The 15921-nt window shown below is 45.3% G+C and overlaps 1 protein-coding gene across 3 annotated transcripts in view; it reads left to right on the plus strand.

Annotated features, from left to right (window-relative positions):
• Positions 1-6232: 6232 nt before the first annotated feature.
• s100p (S100 calcium binding protein P) overlaps positions 6233-15921 on the plus strand; it is an 86912-nt gene continuing 77223 nt past the window's right edge. Inside the window, exons 1-2 of one of the 3 annotated variants that reach the window (XM_079245219.1) lie at positions 6233-6527; positions 15742-15881. In XM_079245219.1, the coding sequence (XP_079101345.1) occupies positions 15832-15881 (50 nt within the window). In that variant the 5' untranslated portion in view covers positions 6233-6527; positions 15742-15831. Of the gene's footprint in view, positions 6528-11717; positions 11803-15741; positions 15882-15921 lie in introns of those variants that run through there. The other 2 variants (XM_079245218.1, XM_079245220.1) reach the window with 2 other exon arrangements.

Below are 15921 nucleotides of genomic sequence, written 5' to 3' on the forward strand. Positions count from 1 at the left end.
GTTGCAGGACATGATGGTTGAATGACACAATGGTTGCAGGACATGATGGTTGCAGGACACCATGGTTGCAGGACACCATGGTTGCAGGACATGATGGTTGCAGGACACCATGGTTGCAGGACACCATGGTTGCGGGACACCATGGTTGCAGGGCACCATGGTTGCAGGACACCATGGTTGCAGGACACCATGGTTGCAGGACATGATGGTTGCAGGACATCATGGTTGCAGGACATGATGGTTGAAAGACATGATAGTGGCAGGACATGATGGTTGCAGGACACCATGGTTGCAGGACACCATGGTTGCAGGACACAATGGTTGCAGGACACCATGGATGCAGGACACCATGGTTGCAGGACACCATGATTGCAGGACACCATGGTTGCAGGACATGATGGTTGCAGGACATGATGGTTGCAGGACACCATGGTTGCAGGACATGATGGTTACAGGACACCATAGTTGCCAGACACTATGGTTGCAGGACATCATGGCTGCAGGACACCATGGTTGCAGGACACCATGGTTGCAGGACATGATGGTTGCAGGACACCATGGTTGCAGGACATTATGGTTGCAGGACACTATGGTTGCGGGACATGATTGTTGCAGGACACCATGCTTGCAGGACATGATGGTTGCATGACACCATGGATGCGGGACACCATGGTTGTGGGACACCATGGTTGTGGGACACCATAGTTGCGGGACACAATAGTTGCGGGACACAATGGCTGCGGTACACTATTGATGCAGGACTTGATGGTTGCAGGACATGATGGTTGCAGGACACCATGGTTGCAGGACATGATGGTTGCAGGACACCATGGTTGCAGGACATGATGGTTGCAGGACAACATGGTTGCAGGACACCATGGCTGCAGGTCACGGTGGTTGCAGGACACCATGTTTGCAGGACACAAAGGTTGCGGGACACAATGGCTGCGGGACACTATTGATGCAGGACACCATGGTGTCAGGACACCATGGTTGCAGGACATGATGGTTGCAGGACACCATGGTTGCAGGACACCATGTTTGCGGGACACCATGGTTGCAGGACACGATGGTTGCAGGACACCATGGTTGCAGGACATCATGGTTGCAGGACATGATGGTTGCAGGACATCATGGTTGCAGTACACTATGGTTGCAGGACATGATGGTTGCAGGACACGATGGTTGCAGGACATGATGGTTGCAGGACACCATGGTTGCAGGACACCATGGTTGCAGGACATCATGGTTGCAGGACATGATGGTTGCAGGACATCATGGTTGCAGTACACTATGGTTTCAGGACATGATGGTTGCAGGACATGATGGTTGCAGGACATCATGGTTGCAGGACACTATGGTTGCAGGACATGATGGTTGCATGACATGGTGGTTGCAAGACATGATAGTGGCACGTTGACGTCAAAACTTCTTTTTAAGGGGGACCCGATCAAAAGATCAGCGGTTGTAGAAAACAGAAAATAAGAAAAAAAGAAAAGAAAAAGACAAATCAATGTTGACAACATGGGAAATTGTCCGTTTACTTGCTTATCACAATATAAAAGTCGTTCTTCTGCCATGAAAATGTTTCATACTTAAACCTTCCCTGGGAACATTAGAGATTACAGTTACTTTAATAAAATACCACTGTTTATGTTATTTTACATTCACCAAAGTCCTCCTGATGGCTGGACCAGTTTTGGCCCCTAGGCCGTAAGTTTAACAATCTGTTTTTTATTGATAATTTTCATTTAATAATTTAACTAGCATGTTATAGATCAGTTTTATTATTGATTTTATTTTACTATTGTTTGGTGATCTAATTAAAAGAGTAGAGAAACACATCCAGGAAGCTTCTTAAGGAGTTTTTATTCCAGTCGGATTTATAGTTAACTTGTGATTTGTTTAAAGGCTGCAGTGTTGCCGTTTGGAAAGCTGCGTTGTGAGTCTCGCTGCTCAGCTGGCAGTCAGGAATAGACAACTGCATGCTACATACTCACTAACAAATGCCATTCAAATAACCTTCCAGAAACAGAAGCATTACATCACTGCTGAAACACACCCTTTGTGTGTGTCTCCTGGAGTCTGTCATGTTGTGAGGACATGAATATGTGTCCACAAAAACAAAAAAGTCCCCAACGGTGGGCAGGTCATAAATCATGACATCTGAGGACGAGGAGGTAGTTGTTGTTTGGGTAGTCTGGACTAGGCTAAACTCTGGTAAGTGTTTGCTTGTGAAGGCATGCAAGCATGACAGAGCTGCAGCACCTGTGCCCACACCACGTCACCTGACTTTCCTGGCCTCCCGGCGGTGGTTGCTGGAAGCATGTGTTGGTGTGTGTCTGTGCAGCCGTCTAAAGGCGCAGGAGGGGACAGCTATGGACAGTATCTGTGTGTATATGTTTACAGACAATCCTTCTGTGGCTTTAATAGATCAAAGACATGCTGTCCTTGACCTTGTTGACACCAGCAAGAAAAGCTAGAAAACAACTGTCTGTGTGGACCAAGTTTCCCTGCAGTGGATTGGCTTCTTATCTTCATGTTTTCCTGCAGTCAGGACAATAATCACCTTTTCATTTAAATTCACACATGAAGCTTTTCTCTGGAAGCTTAAAACCCTTAAAACTCGACCAGATCGCACCCGGGTCGATCACTTCCACCATCATCCAGCGTTTCTATCCGTCCAGGAGGTCTACAATCCAGACACAACATGTAGTGTTTATTCAGAGACTCTAGATGGTAAATCCACCATTATTTATCACATCTTCATCACCATCACTACCATGTTGCTAAGAGACCTCTATTTCCACCTGGACATGATGATGAAGACACTTCCTGTCTTTCCACCAATCAGAGAGCTTAAACTGACGGTAACGTCCAATCAGGAGCAGCCAAAGATCAACAAGTGATGAGAAAAGCAGGAAAATAATGATCCTCTATGGCTGGAATAAAGCCAGGAAGACGTTTGGGATGCAGCTGAGGTGGAGGTGCTGCAGTGAGGATAGCAGGTAGATAGTAGCAGGAAGATGTGTGGAAACATGGAAACAGTGTGTGTGTGTGTTTCAGACGTGATGGATGTGCAGATGAGAAAAGGCTTGGTCACTGCTGATCTGTCCTTTAGGTGAATGATTTATCTCACGTCCACGCAGACACAGATGACACGTTTAGTGTATCTTTAACCGTTTGTATGTTTCATCCATGAGGAGGTTAATGTTTTCTGAGTCTAAACCAGTTCTCTAAATCTCTACAGTTTAGTTGCCATGTTTACAAGTCATGCACATCTTTCCTGAACGAGACATGGCTCCGCCTCTACCCCAACCTGCATGTGCAAACCCACAGATATAATAATGGAGGATTGCAGAGCTTTGTTCACTGCTTTTATAATATCTACAGAAATGTCTTTCAGCTCTGTTCTTCACCATCTTCTTCACGTAAAACTTCCATGTCTTCTCTGTGTTTTTGCATGTTTCTGTTACAGCTCTGTTTACAGGCCTGGTACATAAACAACAGTGTTTCTCGTATTTCTGGACACTGACGTCCGATGTAATGAGGTATGGCCGTGCGGGCACCAGTAGCTGTTCCGATATGGATGGTTGCACGTGCGTGCACAGCGGAAGATTCGGCGCCGTGAAAACTGTTGGAAGTTTTGTTTTGACAAAACACAATAAGGCAAGTCAAGAAAAGACATCATGGGGTCATCATCAAGCTTCTTCAAAACCCACCAACACATGCTGCTGCCCCTTTACGCTTCCCAGAGTTCTGCATGGATTTGTAGCTTCTACATTATCCCTGTTTAGTCCATACCAGACAATCCTGGAACTACATGTAGGACTTGTAGAACTACAAACATGGCCGCCTGAAACATGAGTGGATTTACAATAACATAAATCATTGATGTATTCTTGCTGGATATATAAAAAGTTTGGTAATTTTTTCCAGACAGATGAAAATCCTTTCTAAACCCACTTGTTCGACCTGAAACTTTGACCAACAGGTGAAAACAAAACTCATTTGTTTTGCTTTTTATTTCATTGTAGGTAAGTCACCAGATTTCATACAGAAACCTTCAGCATATGAATGCTGGGACGTCGCCATGGTCTCAGAGCTGTTGTTGTCTCCTCCCACCTCTCAACCCGAACACGTCATGACTTCATAGTTTCATTTACAGGATCTTTTATCATTTTCAATCCTGCAAACTGAGGTGGAATGAGCTTCCCATGTCTGCTGCTCCTTATGCCAGGAAACAATCCTCCAAACAGGAGAAAACTTCATGACCACTTGCTGAATAATCTGCTAGAAGCTACATGTGATTTTAGTTGGTTTTTGTTTATAAAACTTAGTGTTTAACTCAGCTGCTGTCTCGGCCAGGACACGGAGGCATCACCTGGTTAACCCACAAAGTCCCAGCGTGACATAGTAAGACATACAGTTTCTGAGACATTTGACATCATTTTATGGTCCAAACTTTGCTTAAAAATCCTGTGGAAGACAAAATGACTTTTGCCTTCTCCCCCTTAATGTACACCAGAAAGCAGAGGATTACACTGTAAAACATTTGGCACATCTCATGGTAATAAATGGTAAATATCCCTAAAAATTTGGTACTTTTTCAATTTTCATTTGTTCAAGATGCATTATGTAACTTTCTGACCTGAAAAGTCTGCACCTCGGACTTGTTCGACGACACAGTGACAACTTTTACATCCGGGACGCTGCGTGACATTGCAGCACAGTTTTGCTTCACAGTAAAATAAGGAACTGGCTGTTTTGAACACGCAACGTCTCTGATTTAGTAAAGAAACTCGAGAAGTTTAAAAAATTAAAAGAGACAAAACAAGAGTCATCGTAAAATGGTCTTCTGCTGGCTGGAGAGAGCTAACAGGTAAAAGTTCTGTAGCGTGTCTTTAAAGTGTCTCCATGATTCACATTTCAGTCTGATTTAATTTAATATGCAAGTCCAGAAAGGCAAGAAATATTCCAGCATTTTCCACAAACCCCTTCAGTCATGTTATATTGATCCTCTCAGATCAGCCTCTGCCAGAAACACGCTAACAGAGAAAGCTCCGCCTCCTGCCAGCGGCTGCACCTGATTGGTCAACTGCTGGAGAACTTATACTGAGCAGTGAAGATGGGCGTGGCTTTCTACTCATGAACGTGCACAACCTAGAGAAGATGACCAATCACTGAGTCCCTCCCTCAGGACGTCACTAAAAATTCCAAAGTAGAAAAACTGTAAAACTACAAGTTTCTGTTGCCATGGAAACCAAACGTAGAGAGTGCTGTCAACTCCAACATGCGTTTAGGTGATAACACACGGTGCCGTTCACATGTCTGAGTATTTAACACTGTAAAAAAGCTCAGAAAACTAGACATAGCAGCATAGAGCAGCTTTAAAGGGACAAATAAAAACCTCATATTCAAAAGATTTTACTCATCTGATCATTTTTTCAATTTGTCGGGTCTTTATGGGTAAATAAATAGGATTAAATAAAATGATAAATAAAAAAATACTTGTACAATCATGTCATTCATTCATTCATTCATTTTCTGAACCGCTTAATCCAATTCAGGGTGGCGGGGAAGCTGGAGCCTATCCCAGCTGGCTTTGGGCGACAGGCAGGGTACACCCTGGACAGCTCGCCAGTCCATCGCAGGGACACCGGCCACCAATCCTGTCATTAAAGGGCTAAATTTTTCCACATACAGCAGACGCCTTTATTGACATTTACACTGATACTTTTCACTTTTTTAATATTTACTCTGTAAAGATTTATGGAACATAAATATTCTACAAACATATAACTGTCATTTTCTTGTCCCGTTTATCACAAGAGAGACATATTGATTACCGTCTAAACATGCATGTTGCATTGATGTGTGTGTGTGTGTGTGTGTGTGTTTAACTTGTCTTGGATATTTTCAGCTGAACAACACGAGTTGTTTCCGCTGAGAGGTGCGACTGGACCAGAACATCTGGCTGAAGGAAGTTCCTCCAGATTCACGCAGGAACTTAGTTTAGAAAATAAAGTCTGTGCAGATTTATGTCGCTCAACTTGTGTAAAACGTTGACAGTGCAGAGACACAATGCCAGAAGAGCGTTCTTATCTCAGACATGTTTATTTCCTCCCCGCCCAACCACAGCTACTCCCACACAAGCAGCCAGTCCCACATTCCCACTGAAAGATGAGGTGGAACTCGGCCAGACAGCTTGGGACAGAAGAGCAGTCAGAAGGCAGGCTGGGCTCATCTCATGGATCCACATGAGGATTGATCAGCTCCTGCTCAGACGGATCTGGGAACAGATTATGTTGTGAGCTTTTAGAGGAGGGGTGAGCATGTTTACTTGTGTCTACTGGGACGGCTTCGGACGCACTGAGAGCTTTACAGAGCAGGGGAAGTTTGGGTGAAGGTAAACGATAACATGCTGAAGGGAGGAGTTGCTGTGGGGTGGATGGTGCCATGTCAGGGGACAACTGCTCCCACAGTTTCACACTAGATCTTTGTTCAACACCCTCGTCAGAAACAAGGTGAGTTTCTTTTATCCTCAGATTCCTGTCAAATCATAGCTTTGATTTTCTACCCTTACATGAAGAAACTGTGTGTTTAGTGACTTTAGTAAGTAATGTATCTTCTGTTTATTTTAACATGAGTAGCAGTGTGGGCATGGTGTATTTGTACAGTTACACAGTTAGACAGACACCTGCTGCTACCAAATAGACAGCTGTGGTCGATGTCCTGACCTCATACCTACCTGATGATGAGAGCTGCTACCACTATGTGAAAACTGTACAATGCTCAACTCCTGCTGTTGCCTCGTCCAGGCCTGTCATGCAGCACAGGCTGTAGCTGGAGTGTTGACACGACCAGGCCTCTGAGCTGGCTTCTGTCTCCAAACTGGTTATTTATGGTCCACACAACAGAGATCTGGTATCCTGCTTTTATGCTTTAAAACAGGAGTGTCAAACATGCAGTCTAGAGGTCGAAACCATGAGGGTCTAAACGAGCCTGCAGGATGACAGAATAACAGGATTTTTTTCCCTGTTAAAATACAGTATATGTGTATATTACATTGCAGTTAGATTGTGATTTTCAAAGCAGGCGATCAATCCCAATGAAAATGACTGATGGAATGAAAAAACACAATTATGTTTAGATCTCATAAATCTTTCAGGCAAATTAGAAAACAACAGGTCTTCAGTTTTAAAATATAAAGGATATCAGATCTTAAAACATAAATAAAATGCAATAAAGAACAAATATAATTTACAGGAAACCCATAAAGCTAATGACCCAGACAGAAAACAGATAAATAAAAAATTAGGAGAAAAAGAGGAGTCATGTAAACTAACCTGGCAAAGTTGTCAAGAGAAGCAGGAAAGGGCAGAAAATGATGATTGCATTTTAAAAAAAAAATATTTTTTTTTTAAACGTGTATGTTCCCCATTTATAATTATCTTTATTATATTCACAATTTTCACTGACATTAACTCTTAAAAACCCACTAGATCTTCAGGGTCACTATCGGTTCCACCACCAGTTCTCAATGTGGAACTGTGATGGTCATGTGACCCTCCAGCTGGTCTACGGAGGTTTTCCAGCGTTTCTATCCGTCCAGGAGGTTTACAATCCAGACACAACATGTAGTGTTTATTCAGAGACTCTAGATGGTAAATCCACCATTATTTATCACATCTTCATCATGTTGCTAAGAGACCTCTATTTCCACCTGGACATGATGATGAAGACGCTTCCTGTCAGACTTTCCACCAATCAGAGAGCTTAAACATTTAACATAATTGTCACATATTTTTTTTAGGTCATTTTAATAAACCAAACAAGTGTAGAGGCATTTAATCTGCTGTGGTGTTCTAGACTCTGCGTCGTGCATTATAACCGTCTAATGCATGACGTGGACTTGTTTACTTCTATCTCTAGATTAATCAGGGAACCATGGGCAGCCAGGTTTCCACTCCCCCTTAACAATGTATAATGAAATGAACAAGAATGAATTTTTATCTGTTGTGAGAAACCTTGAGCGTGAAGGTCATCTGGGACGGTCAGGACCACTGACCGTCTTATCACGGTGTAGATTTCACTGGACTGAAATGGTCACTAAGCTGCAACAAAGAGGTTGGTCATCAACCAACCAGCTGACGTACGCACACAGGAGGAGTAAATATTGACATCATGGCCTGATTACGTTTAGAGACCCAGTATGTGGCTGCATGTCCATTTAAACAAACTGACGTATATTTCTGTCAATATTTCGCTCAGCTATGGTGATTGGTGTTGACAACCAGATGCTTTAAGACGGACTTTACAATCCAGACTTTTTCTTAGTTTTGTGCTTTCAAACATTCAGTCTAGAATGAAGTAACTCATGGAAATAAACCTGACACAGAATTTCTGTGTTGCTCATTTCATCTTGGTGAGGATGTTTGCCCAGTCCAGCCTGTTCTGTTTTCTTCTCCTGGCTGGTCTCTATGCTGCAGACTGGTTTACATACCTAACACATAAATACGTTACCACATACGTACAAATACAACACAACAGCCCGTCTACATATCTGGCTGTAACATCCAGCTACAGCAACAACCTCTTCATGTTTCTTCCCTCCTGAAGAAATTAACTCTGCTGAAGTCATACAACTCCAGTGTAAAACAAAAACTCGGGCATGGGAGGAGTTCGGCGAGGCCATGGAGAAAGACTTCCGGACGGCTTCGAGGAGATTCTGGTCCACCATCCGGCGGCTCAGGAGGGGGAAGCAGTGCTCCATCAATACTGTGTACAGTGGAGGTGGGGAGCTGCTGACCTCAACTTGGGACGTTGTGGGTCGGTGGAGGGAATACTTCGAAGACCTCCTCAATCCTACCAACACGTCTTCCCATGAGGAAGCAGAGCTGGGGGACTCAGGGGTGGACTCTCCTATCTCTGGGGCTGAAGTCGCTGAGGTGGTCAAAAAGCTCCTTGGCGGCAAGGCACCAGGGGTGGATGAGATCCGCCCGGAGTTCCTTAAGGCTCTGGATGCTGTGGGGCTGTCCTGGCTGACACGCCTCTGCAGCATCGCGTGGACATCGGGGGCAGTACCGCTGGATTGGCAGACTGGGGTGGTGGTCCCCCTTTTTAAGAAGGGGGACCGGAGGGTGTGTTCCAATTACAGGGGAATCACACTCCTCAGCCTCCCTGGTAAGGTCTATTCAGGGGTCCTGGAGAGGAGGGTCCACCGGATTGTCGAATCCCGGATTGAGGAGGAGCAGTGTGGTTTTCGTCCTGGTCGCGGAACAGTGGACCAGCTCTATACCCTCTTTGGGGTCCTGGAGGGGGCATGGGAGTTTGCCCAACCAGTCTACATGTGCTTTGTGGACCCGGAGAAGGCATTCGACCGTGTCCCCCGGGGGCTCCTGTGGGGGGGTACTCCGGGAGTATGGGGTACTGGACCCCCTTGTACGAGCTGTCTGGTCCATGTACAACAGGTGTCAGAGCTTGGTCCGCATTGCCGGTAGTAAGTCGGATTAGTTTCCGGTGAGGGTTGGACTCCGCCAAGGCTGCCCTTTATCACCGATTCTGCTCATAACTTATATGGACAGAATTTCTAGGCGCAGCCGAGGTGTTGAGGGGAACCGATTTGGTGGCGCGGGTTATTGGGACCCCCCCTCTGAAACCAGGCCTGGGGGTGGGGTATGAGAGTGAGCGTCCGGTGGCCGGGCCTTCGCCCATGGGGCCCGGTCGGGCTCAGCCCGAAAGGGTTACATGGGCCCCACCTCCCGTGGGCTCCATCTGCAGGAGGAGCCGTAGGGGTCGGGTGCAATGTGAGCTGGGCGGCAGCAAAAGGTGGGGACCCTGGCGGTCCGATCCCCGGCTGCAGAAGCTGGCTCTAGGGACGTGGAACATCACCTCTCTGGTGGGGAAGGAGCCTGAGCTTGTGTTGAGGGGATCCGGCTTGGTGGCCTCAGGATTGGGTCTCTGCTTTTTGTGGATGACGTGGTCCTGTTGGCTTCATCTGGTCGTGATCTCCAGCTCTCGCTTGAGCGATTCGCGGCCGAGTGTGAAGCGGCTGGGATGAGAATCAGCACCTCCAAATCTGAGACCATGGTCCTCAGCCGGAATAGGGTGGATTGCCCTCTTCAGGTCGGGAGTCAGGTCCTGCCTCAAGTGGAGGAGTTTAAATATCTCGGGGTCTTGTTCACGAGTGAGGGAAGGATGGAGCGCGAGATCGACAGACGGATCGGTGCGGCGTCTGCAGTAATGCGGACTCTGCGCCGGTCTGTCGTGGTGAAGAAGGAGCTGAGCCAGAAGGCGAAGCTCTCGATTTACCAGTCGATCTACGTTCCTACCCTCACCTATGGTCATGAGCTGTGGGTCGTGACCGAAAGAAGGAGATCTCGTATACAGGCAGCTGAAATGAGTGTCCTCCGCAGGGTGGCCGGGCTCTCCCTTAGAGATAGGGTGAGGAGCTCGGTCATCCAGGAGGAGATCAGAGTAGAGCCGCTGCTCCTCCGCATCGAGAGGAACCAGTTGAGGTGGCTCTGGCATCTGGTCAGGATGCCTCCTGGACCTCCCTGGTGAGGTGTTCCAGGCACGTCCCTCTTGGAGGAGACCCCGGGGAAGACCCAGGACACGCTGGAGGGATTATATCTCTCGGCTGGCCTGGGAACGCCTCGGGATCCCCCCGCAGAGTTGGCAAATGTGGCTGGGGAGAGGGAAGTCTGGGCTTCCCTGCTTAGGCTGCTGCCCCCGCGACCCGACCCCGGATAAGCAGTGGAGAATGGATGGATGGATACAAGCTAGCTTGCTTGCACAGTTTTTTCCAGGATCTCCTACCCTGCCTTTAAACGGGTAGGGTGTAACTTTTCAGCCAAACGTCGGCCTAATGTGAGTAATAATAGATCATTTCTGGGCTTTTCATGTGTTGGGGCTCTGCGGGGTCTGCCCTCTTCAGAAACCAGACTTTCTAACTCTGCAGTGACGAATCCGTCTCTCATGTGATCGTGTGACCTGGAAAGCTTTGCCTTTATCGACACTTGCAGCAACAGCGTCCGCTATGAAAACATGCAGCGTAGTGGATCGGTTAATTTATTTCTTAAATGGTAACATATAGAAAGTGAGCTAGCAAAACAGTCAAATATCAGCATTTTTGAATGGCCCTATTGTTCAAATAAGATGAGTTACATAGAGTATTATTGAGATATTACACACGTCTAGACATTTTGCTTACAGGTGTATTATTATTCTTACTGTTAGGTTTGGGATTTGCCAACCTTCTCTCTTCCTCCAAGCAGGAAAGCAGTAAAAATTTTCTCCATCTTCTATTCGACAGTCATTTCACAGACTTTTTTGTTCAAAGCACCATTTCTCATTTCGTTCATGTGAGGTGCTGAAAACCTGATCATAGAGCAACAAAAAAAACATTTTTGGTCTAAACTGTGACCAAAACAAACAACGATCACAGCAGGACGCAGATGCAGCATCCGACTGACAGTCAGCTCATGTTTTCCACCAGATGGGAAAGAGCAGCCTCATCTGATATGTTGTTTATCTTCTACTGGGAAGAAAAGGCCAGTTGATGAGATTTGGAAATCAGTGCATTGTGTTGTTATTTTACACAGTCCCAACATGTTTGCATGCACACTGATGCTGCAACTTTTACATTTCTGTATTGTGGTCCTTACAGGCAGCTGTATCTAGGAGCTGTTTTGGTGGACTCAGTTCTCTGTAAAGGCTGCTGGTGGCCCAGGACTTGGCCCTCTTAGTCCGCCTACGATCCTTGGAGGGGACATGGCTGCATTTGCTTGATCAAGACAGGTTAAAAACATTGCTGTACAGGATTATTATTTATTAAAGCAGCACTGGGCAAAGTCACGTTTCTCCCTGGCTGCAGAGTTTAATTGACCTTCACAATGTCAACATTTATGAGGGAGTGTGTTCATTTGTGCTGCAGATGCTAAACTGCAAAGGAATTACAGCAATGTGCTGCAGACAGCACGCCCGCATGCCACCCATGAGTGTGTCGCTGCAGTTTTTCCATTAGTTCAAAAGATCAGCGTCTTTAGACAAATATAACACCAAGACACACATCTTTGTATGGATGCACTGACACACTTGTCATTCATTCATCAAACCAACACACGTTCTGAGAGAACACACACACAGACACACGCATCATGTCAACACCACATTTATTTTAGGTTAAAAGTTTTTCCACATTAAAACAAGACTGCAAGCCCTCTGATAGGCTGTCAGTTCAACCTCAGTCTGAAGCAAACAGCAGTTCATGAAAGGAAACAATGTGACTAAGTTTGACACAAACTGAGGTGTGTGTGGTCATGAAGGACATAAAGGAGTGTGTTCCTCTCTTAACACTGCTGTGACGACTGACGTCACATGAGAGAGACATAAAACAACTTTACATCAACAATCTGGATCAGAAACAAGATAAAAAAGATCAAAGAAAGATAAGATGCACAGGGATTGGGTCTAATCTACGGCCTGACGGTGGACCGGATCCCGGTGGTCTAATCTACGGCCTGACGGTGGACCGGATCCCGGTGGTCTAATCTACGGCCTGACGGTGGACCGGATCCCGGTGGTCTGGTCTACGGCCTGACGGTGGACCGGATCCCGGTGGTCTAATCTACGGCCTGACGGTGGACCGGATCCCGGTGGTCTGGTCTACGGCCTGACGGTGGACCGGATCCCGGTGGTCTGGTCTACGGCCTGACGGTGGACCGGATCCCGGTGGTCTGGTCTACGGCCTGACGGTTGACCGGATCCCGGTGGTCTGGTCTACGGCCTGACGGTGGACCGGATCCCGGTGGTCTGGTCTACGGCCTGACGGTGGACCGGATCCCGGTGGTCTGGTCTACGGCCTGACGGTGGACCGGATCCCGGTGGTCTAATCTACGGCCTGACGGTGGACCGGATCCCGGTGGTCTGGTCTACGGCCTGACGGTGGACCGGATCCCGGTGGTCTGGTCTACGGCCTGACGGTGGACCGGATTCCGGTGGTCTGGTCTACGGCCTGACGGTGGACCGGATCCCGGTGGTCTGGTCTACGGCCTGGTGGTAGACCGGATCCAGATGCAGCAGTCTGAGGATCTGGTCTGGTCTACTGCCTGGTAGTTGACGTGTCGTCCCTAAATATACTCACTGAAAACCTAATATGACCCAGTTTTGCCACATTAGCTTAAGCCTAATCTAAAATTAGTGCAGCTGCGTAGCTTCAGGCTAACATCATGCTAACATCATGCTAACATCATGGCATGACGTTGGTAGTCAGAGCTGCACCGAGACAAAATCTCTTCCAGAAATGTGCAGACAAATGGCAACCAGAAATATTCAGGAAAGTAATATTTACTTTACACTGGTGTAGTGATACTGGTGGTACTGGTGATACTGGTGATCCATGCAGGTCTGGAAAGATCCTCCCACACTGACCAGTCCATGACATGACGTGCCACCTGCAGTGTCCAGTCAGATTTCAGAATTGGACTTTGCCACCATGCCCCCCTCCCCAGCTCCAGTCCTATGTAGGACTAGATCAATAGAACATATTCCTGCATCATGAATATTAATCAGGCATAAACTCTGTAAATGATGTCTTCCAGTCATTTAATAACATACAACTCTGCATACAATAAAACTGTGAGAGAACACAGTCGCTGTAAATTAGTGAAACACGGGTGGGTCTTTTAAACTTTTTTGTGGATATTTATTCAGTAATTAATATATCATTTCATTATGCTACCATTAACATTGTGTATTCAGTAAAAATAGGTGTAGTGAGGTATATTGTGGGAATCAGGGGATGGTTGACATTTAAAACTGAAGCGTGTCATACAAGGAAAAGCATGTTGAGCCTTCAGGCTGCGTGTCGAAGCCAGAACCGTCTGAACCTTTCAGGGCAGGAAGGAACTCGTATTGATGGCTGCTGAAAGACTTGTTAAGCTCAGATTGTAAATAAGTACAAGGCATGGTGAGGCATCTCAGTGTTGACACATGAACATGCAGAATATGTCCAGGGTTGCTTTCACCTCTCCGGTTTACCTGCAGCCTGCCTGTCAGCTGAAATATATTTGGTGTTGGTGCTAGAGAGGACTTACACAGAAGATGAGCTTCATTTTGTCCTGATCTCGCTGGGATCCCACAGGGATCAGGATCTTTAAAACCAGTTTAACACCATGGTTCAGACTCTGACACAAAGATCATAGAAACGCATCTTGAATTAAGATGATCCTTAGAGCATCAACATCAGTTGTTTCAGAATTAAACTAGTATGTAAAGCCTGAAGGGTAACATGCAAATAAAAACCAAGCTTGTTTTGTTAGTTGTTTTTTTTATCTTGACAAAGTGCTGAAAATGTCAGTCAGAAAAGAAAACCTCTTCACAGAACTGCAGAAACAGATCTGGTTTGAGACACATTATATGTTGTGTTGCTAAAACTTTGTGTTGTTGATTTAATTTGAGCAAAAAGTTGAAAAAGTTATGAATCTACAAAGATTTTTATAAGGATTTTTATTTAAAAAAATAATAAATTTTTTTTTAAAAAGAATAAGAAAAAGAGGATTTTTTTGTCCACAAATGGTTTAATCTGATTGAAGTTAGACTCCATGAGGTTTAATCTGATCAGAATGTGACTCCATGAGGTTTAATCTGATTGGAATGAGACTCCATAAGGTTTAATCTGATCAGAATGTGACTCCATAAAGTTTAATCTGATTAGAATGTGACAACGAGTGGTCTAATCTGATCAGAATGTGACTCCAAGACTTTTAATCTGATTGAAATGAGACTCCATGAGGTTTAATCTGATCAGAATGTGACTCCAAGACGTTTAATCTGATTGAAATGAGACTCCATGAGGTTTAATCTGATTAGAATGTGACAACGTGTGGTTTTATCTGATCAGAATGTGACTCCAAGACGATTAATCTGATTGAAACGAGACTCCATGAGGTTTAATCTGATCAGAATAAGACTCAATGAGGTTTAATCTGATCAGAATGAGACTCCATGAGGTTTAATCTGATCAGAATGTGACTACGTGTGGTTTAATCTGATCAGAATGAGACTCAATGAGGTTTAATCTGATCAGAATGAGACTCAATGAGGTTTAATCTGATCAGAATGAGACTCCATGAGGTTTAATCTGATCAGAATGTGACAACGTGTGGTTTTATCTGATCAGAATGTGACTCCAAGACGATTAATCTGATTGAAACGAGACTCCATGAGGTTTAATCTGATCAGAATGAGACTCAATGAGGTTTAATCTGATCAGAATGAGACTCCATGAGGTTTAATCTGATCAGAATGTGACTACGTGTGGTTTAATCTGATCAGAATGTGACTCCAAGATGTTTAATCTGATTGAAATGAGACTCCATGAGGTTTAATCTGATCGGAATGAGACTCCATGAGGTTTAATCTGATCAGATTGAGACTCCATGTGGTTTAATCTGATTGAAATGAGACTCCATGAGGTTTAATCTGATCGGAATGAGACTCCATGAGGTTTAATCTGATCAGATTGAGACTCCATGAGGTTTAATCTGATCGGAATGAGACTCCATGAGGTTTAATCTGATCAGATTGAGACTCCATGAGGTTTAATCTGATTGGAATGAGACTCCATGCAGTATCCCTACTACCGTTCATTTAGATGCTCTTAGATTATCACGTTATCATCATCATGTAATCTCTGTGAAAATGAGACAAGATGAAGACAAGACTCTTCTCTTTCAGGTATCCGTATACAAACGCTGTGTGTTTTGCAGGTGGGTCAGCTCTTCTATTAGCAGCGGCAGTTTGCCATCACCACATTCCTCAGAGACCATGTTTCTGTGGGCAGGAAGCAAAGCTCCGGATGGAAGAAGTGACCGCAAGTAGGGTTTTATTTCTTCTTGCTTGTGTTTCATGTAGATC

The sequence above is a fragment of the Telmatherina bonti genome (genome assembly GCF_933228915.1).
Source record: "Telmatherina bonti genome assembly, chromosome: 8".
NCBI lineage: Eukaryota > Metazoa > Chordata > Actinopteri > Atheriniformes > Telmatherinidae > Telmatherina > Telmatherina bonti.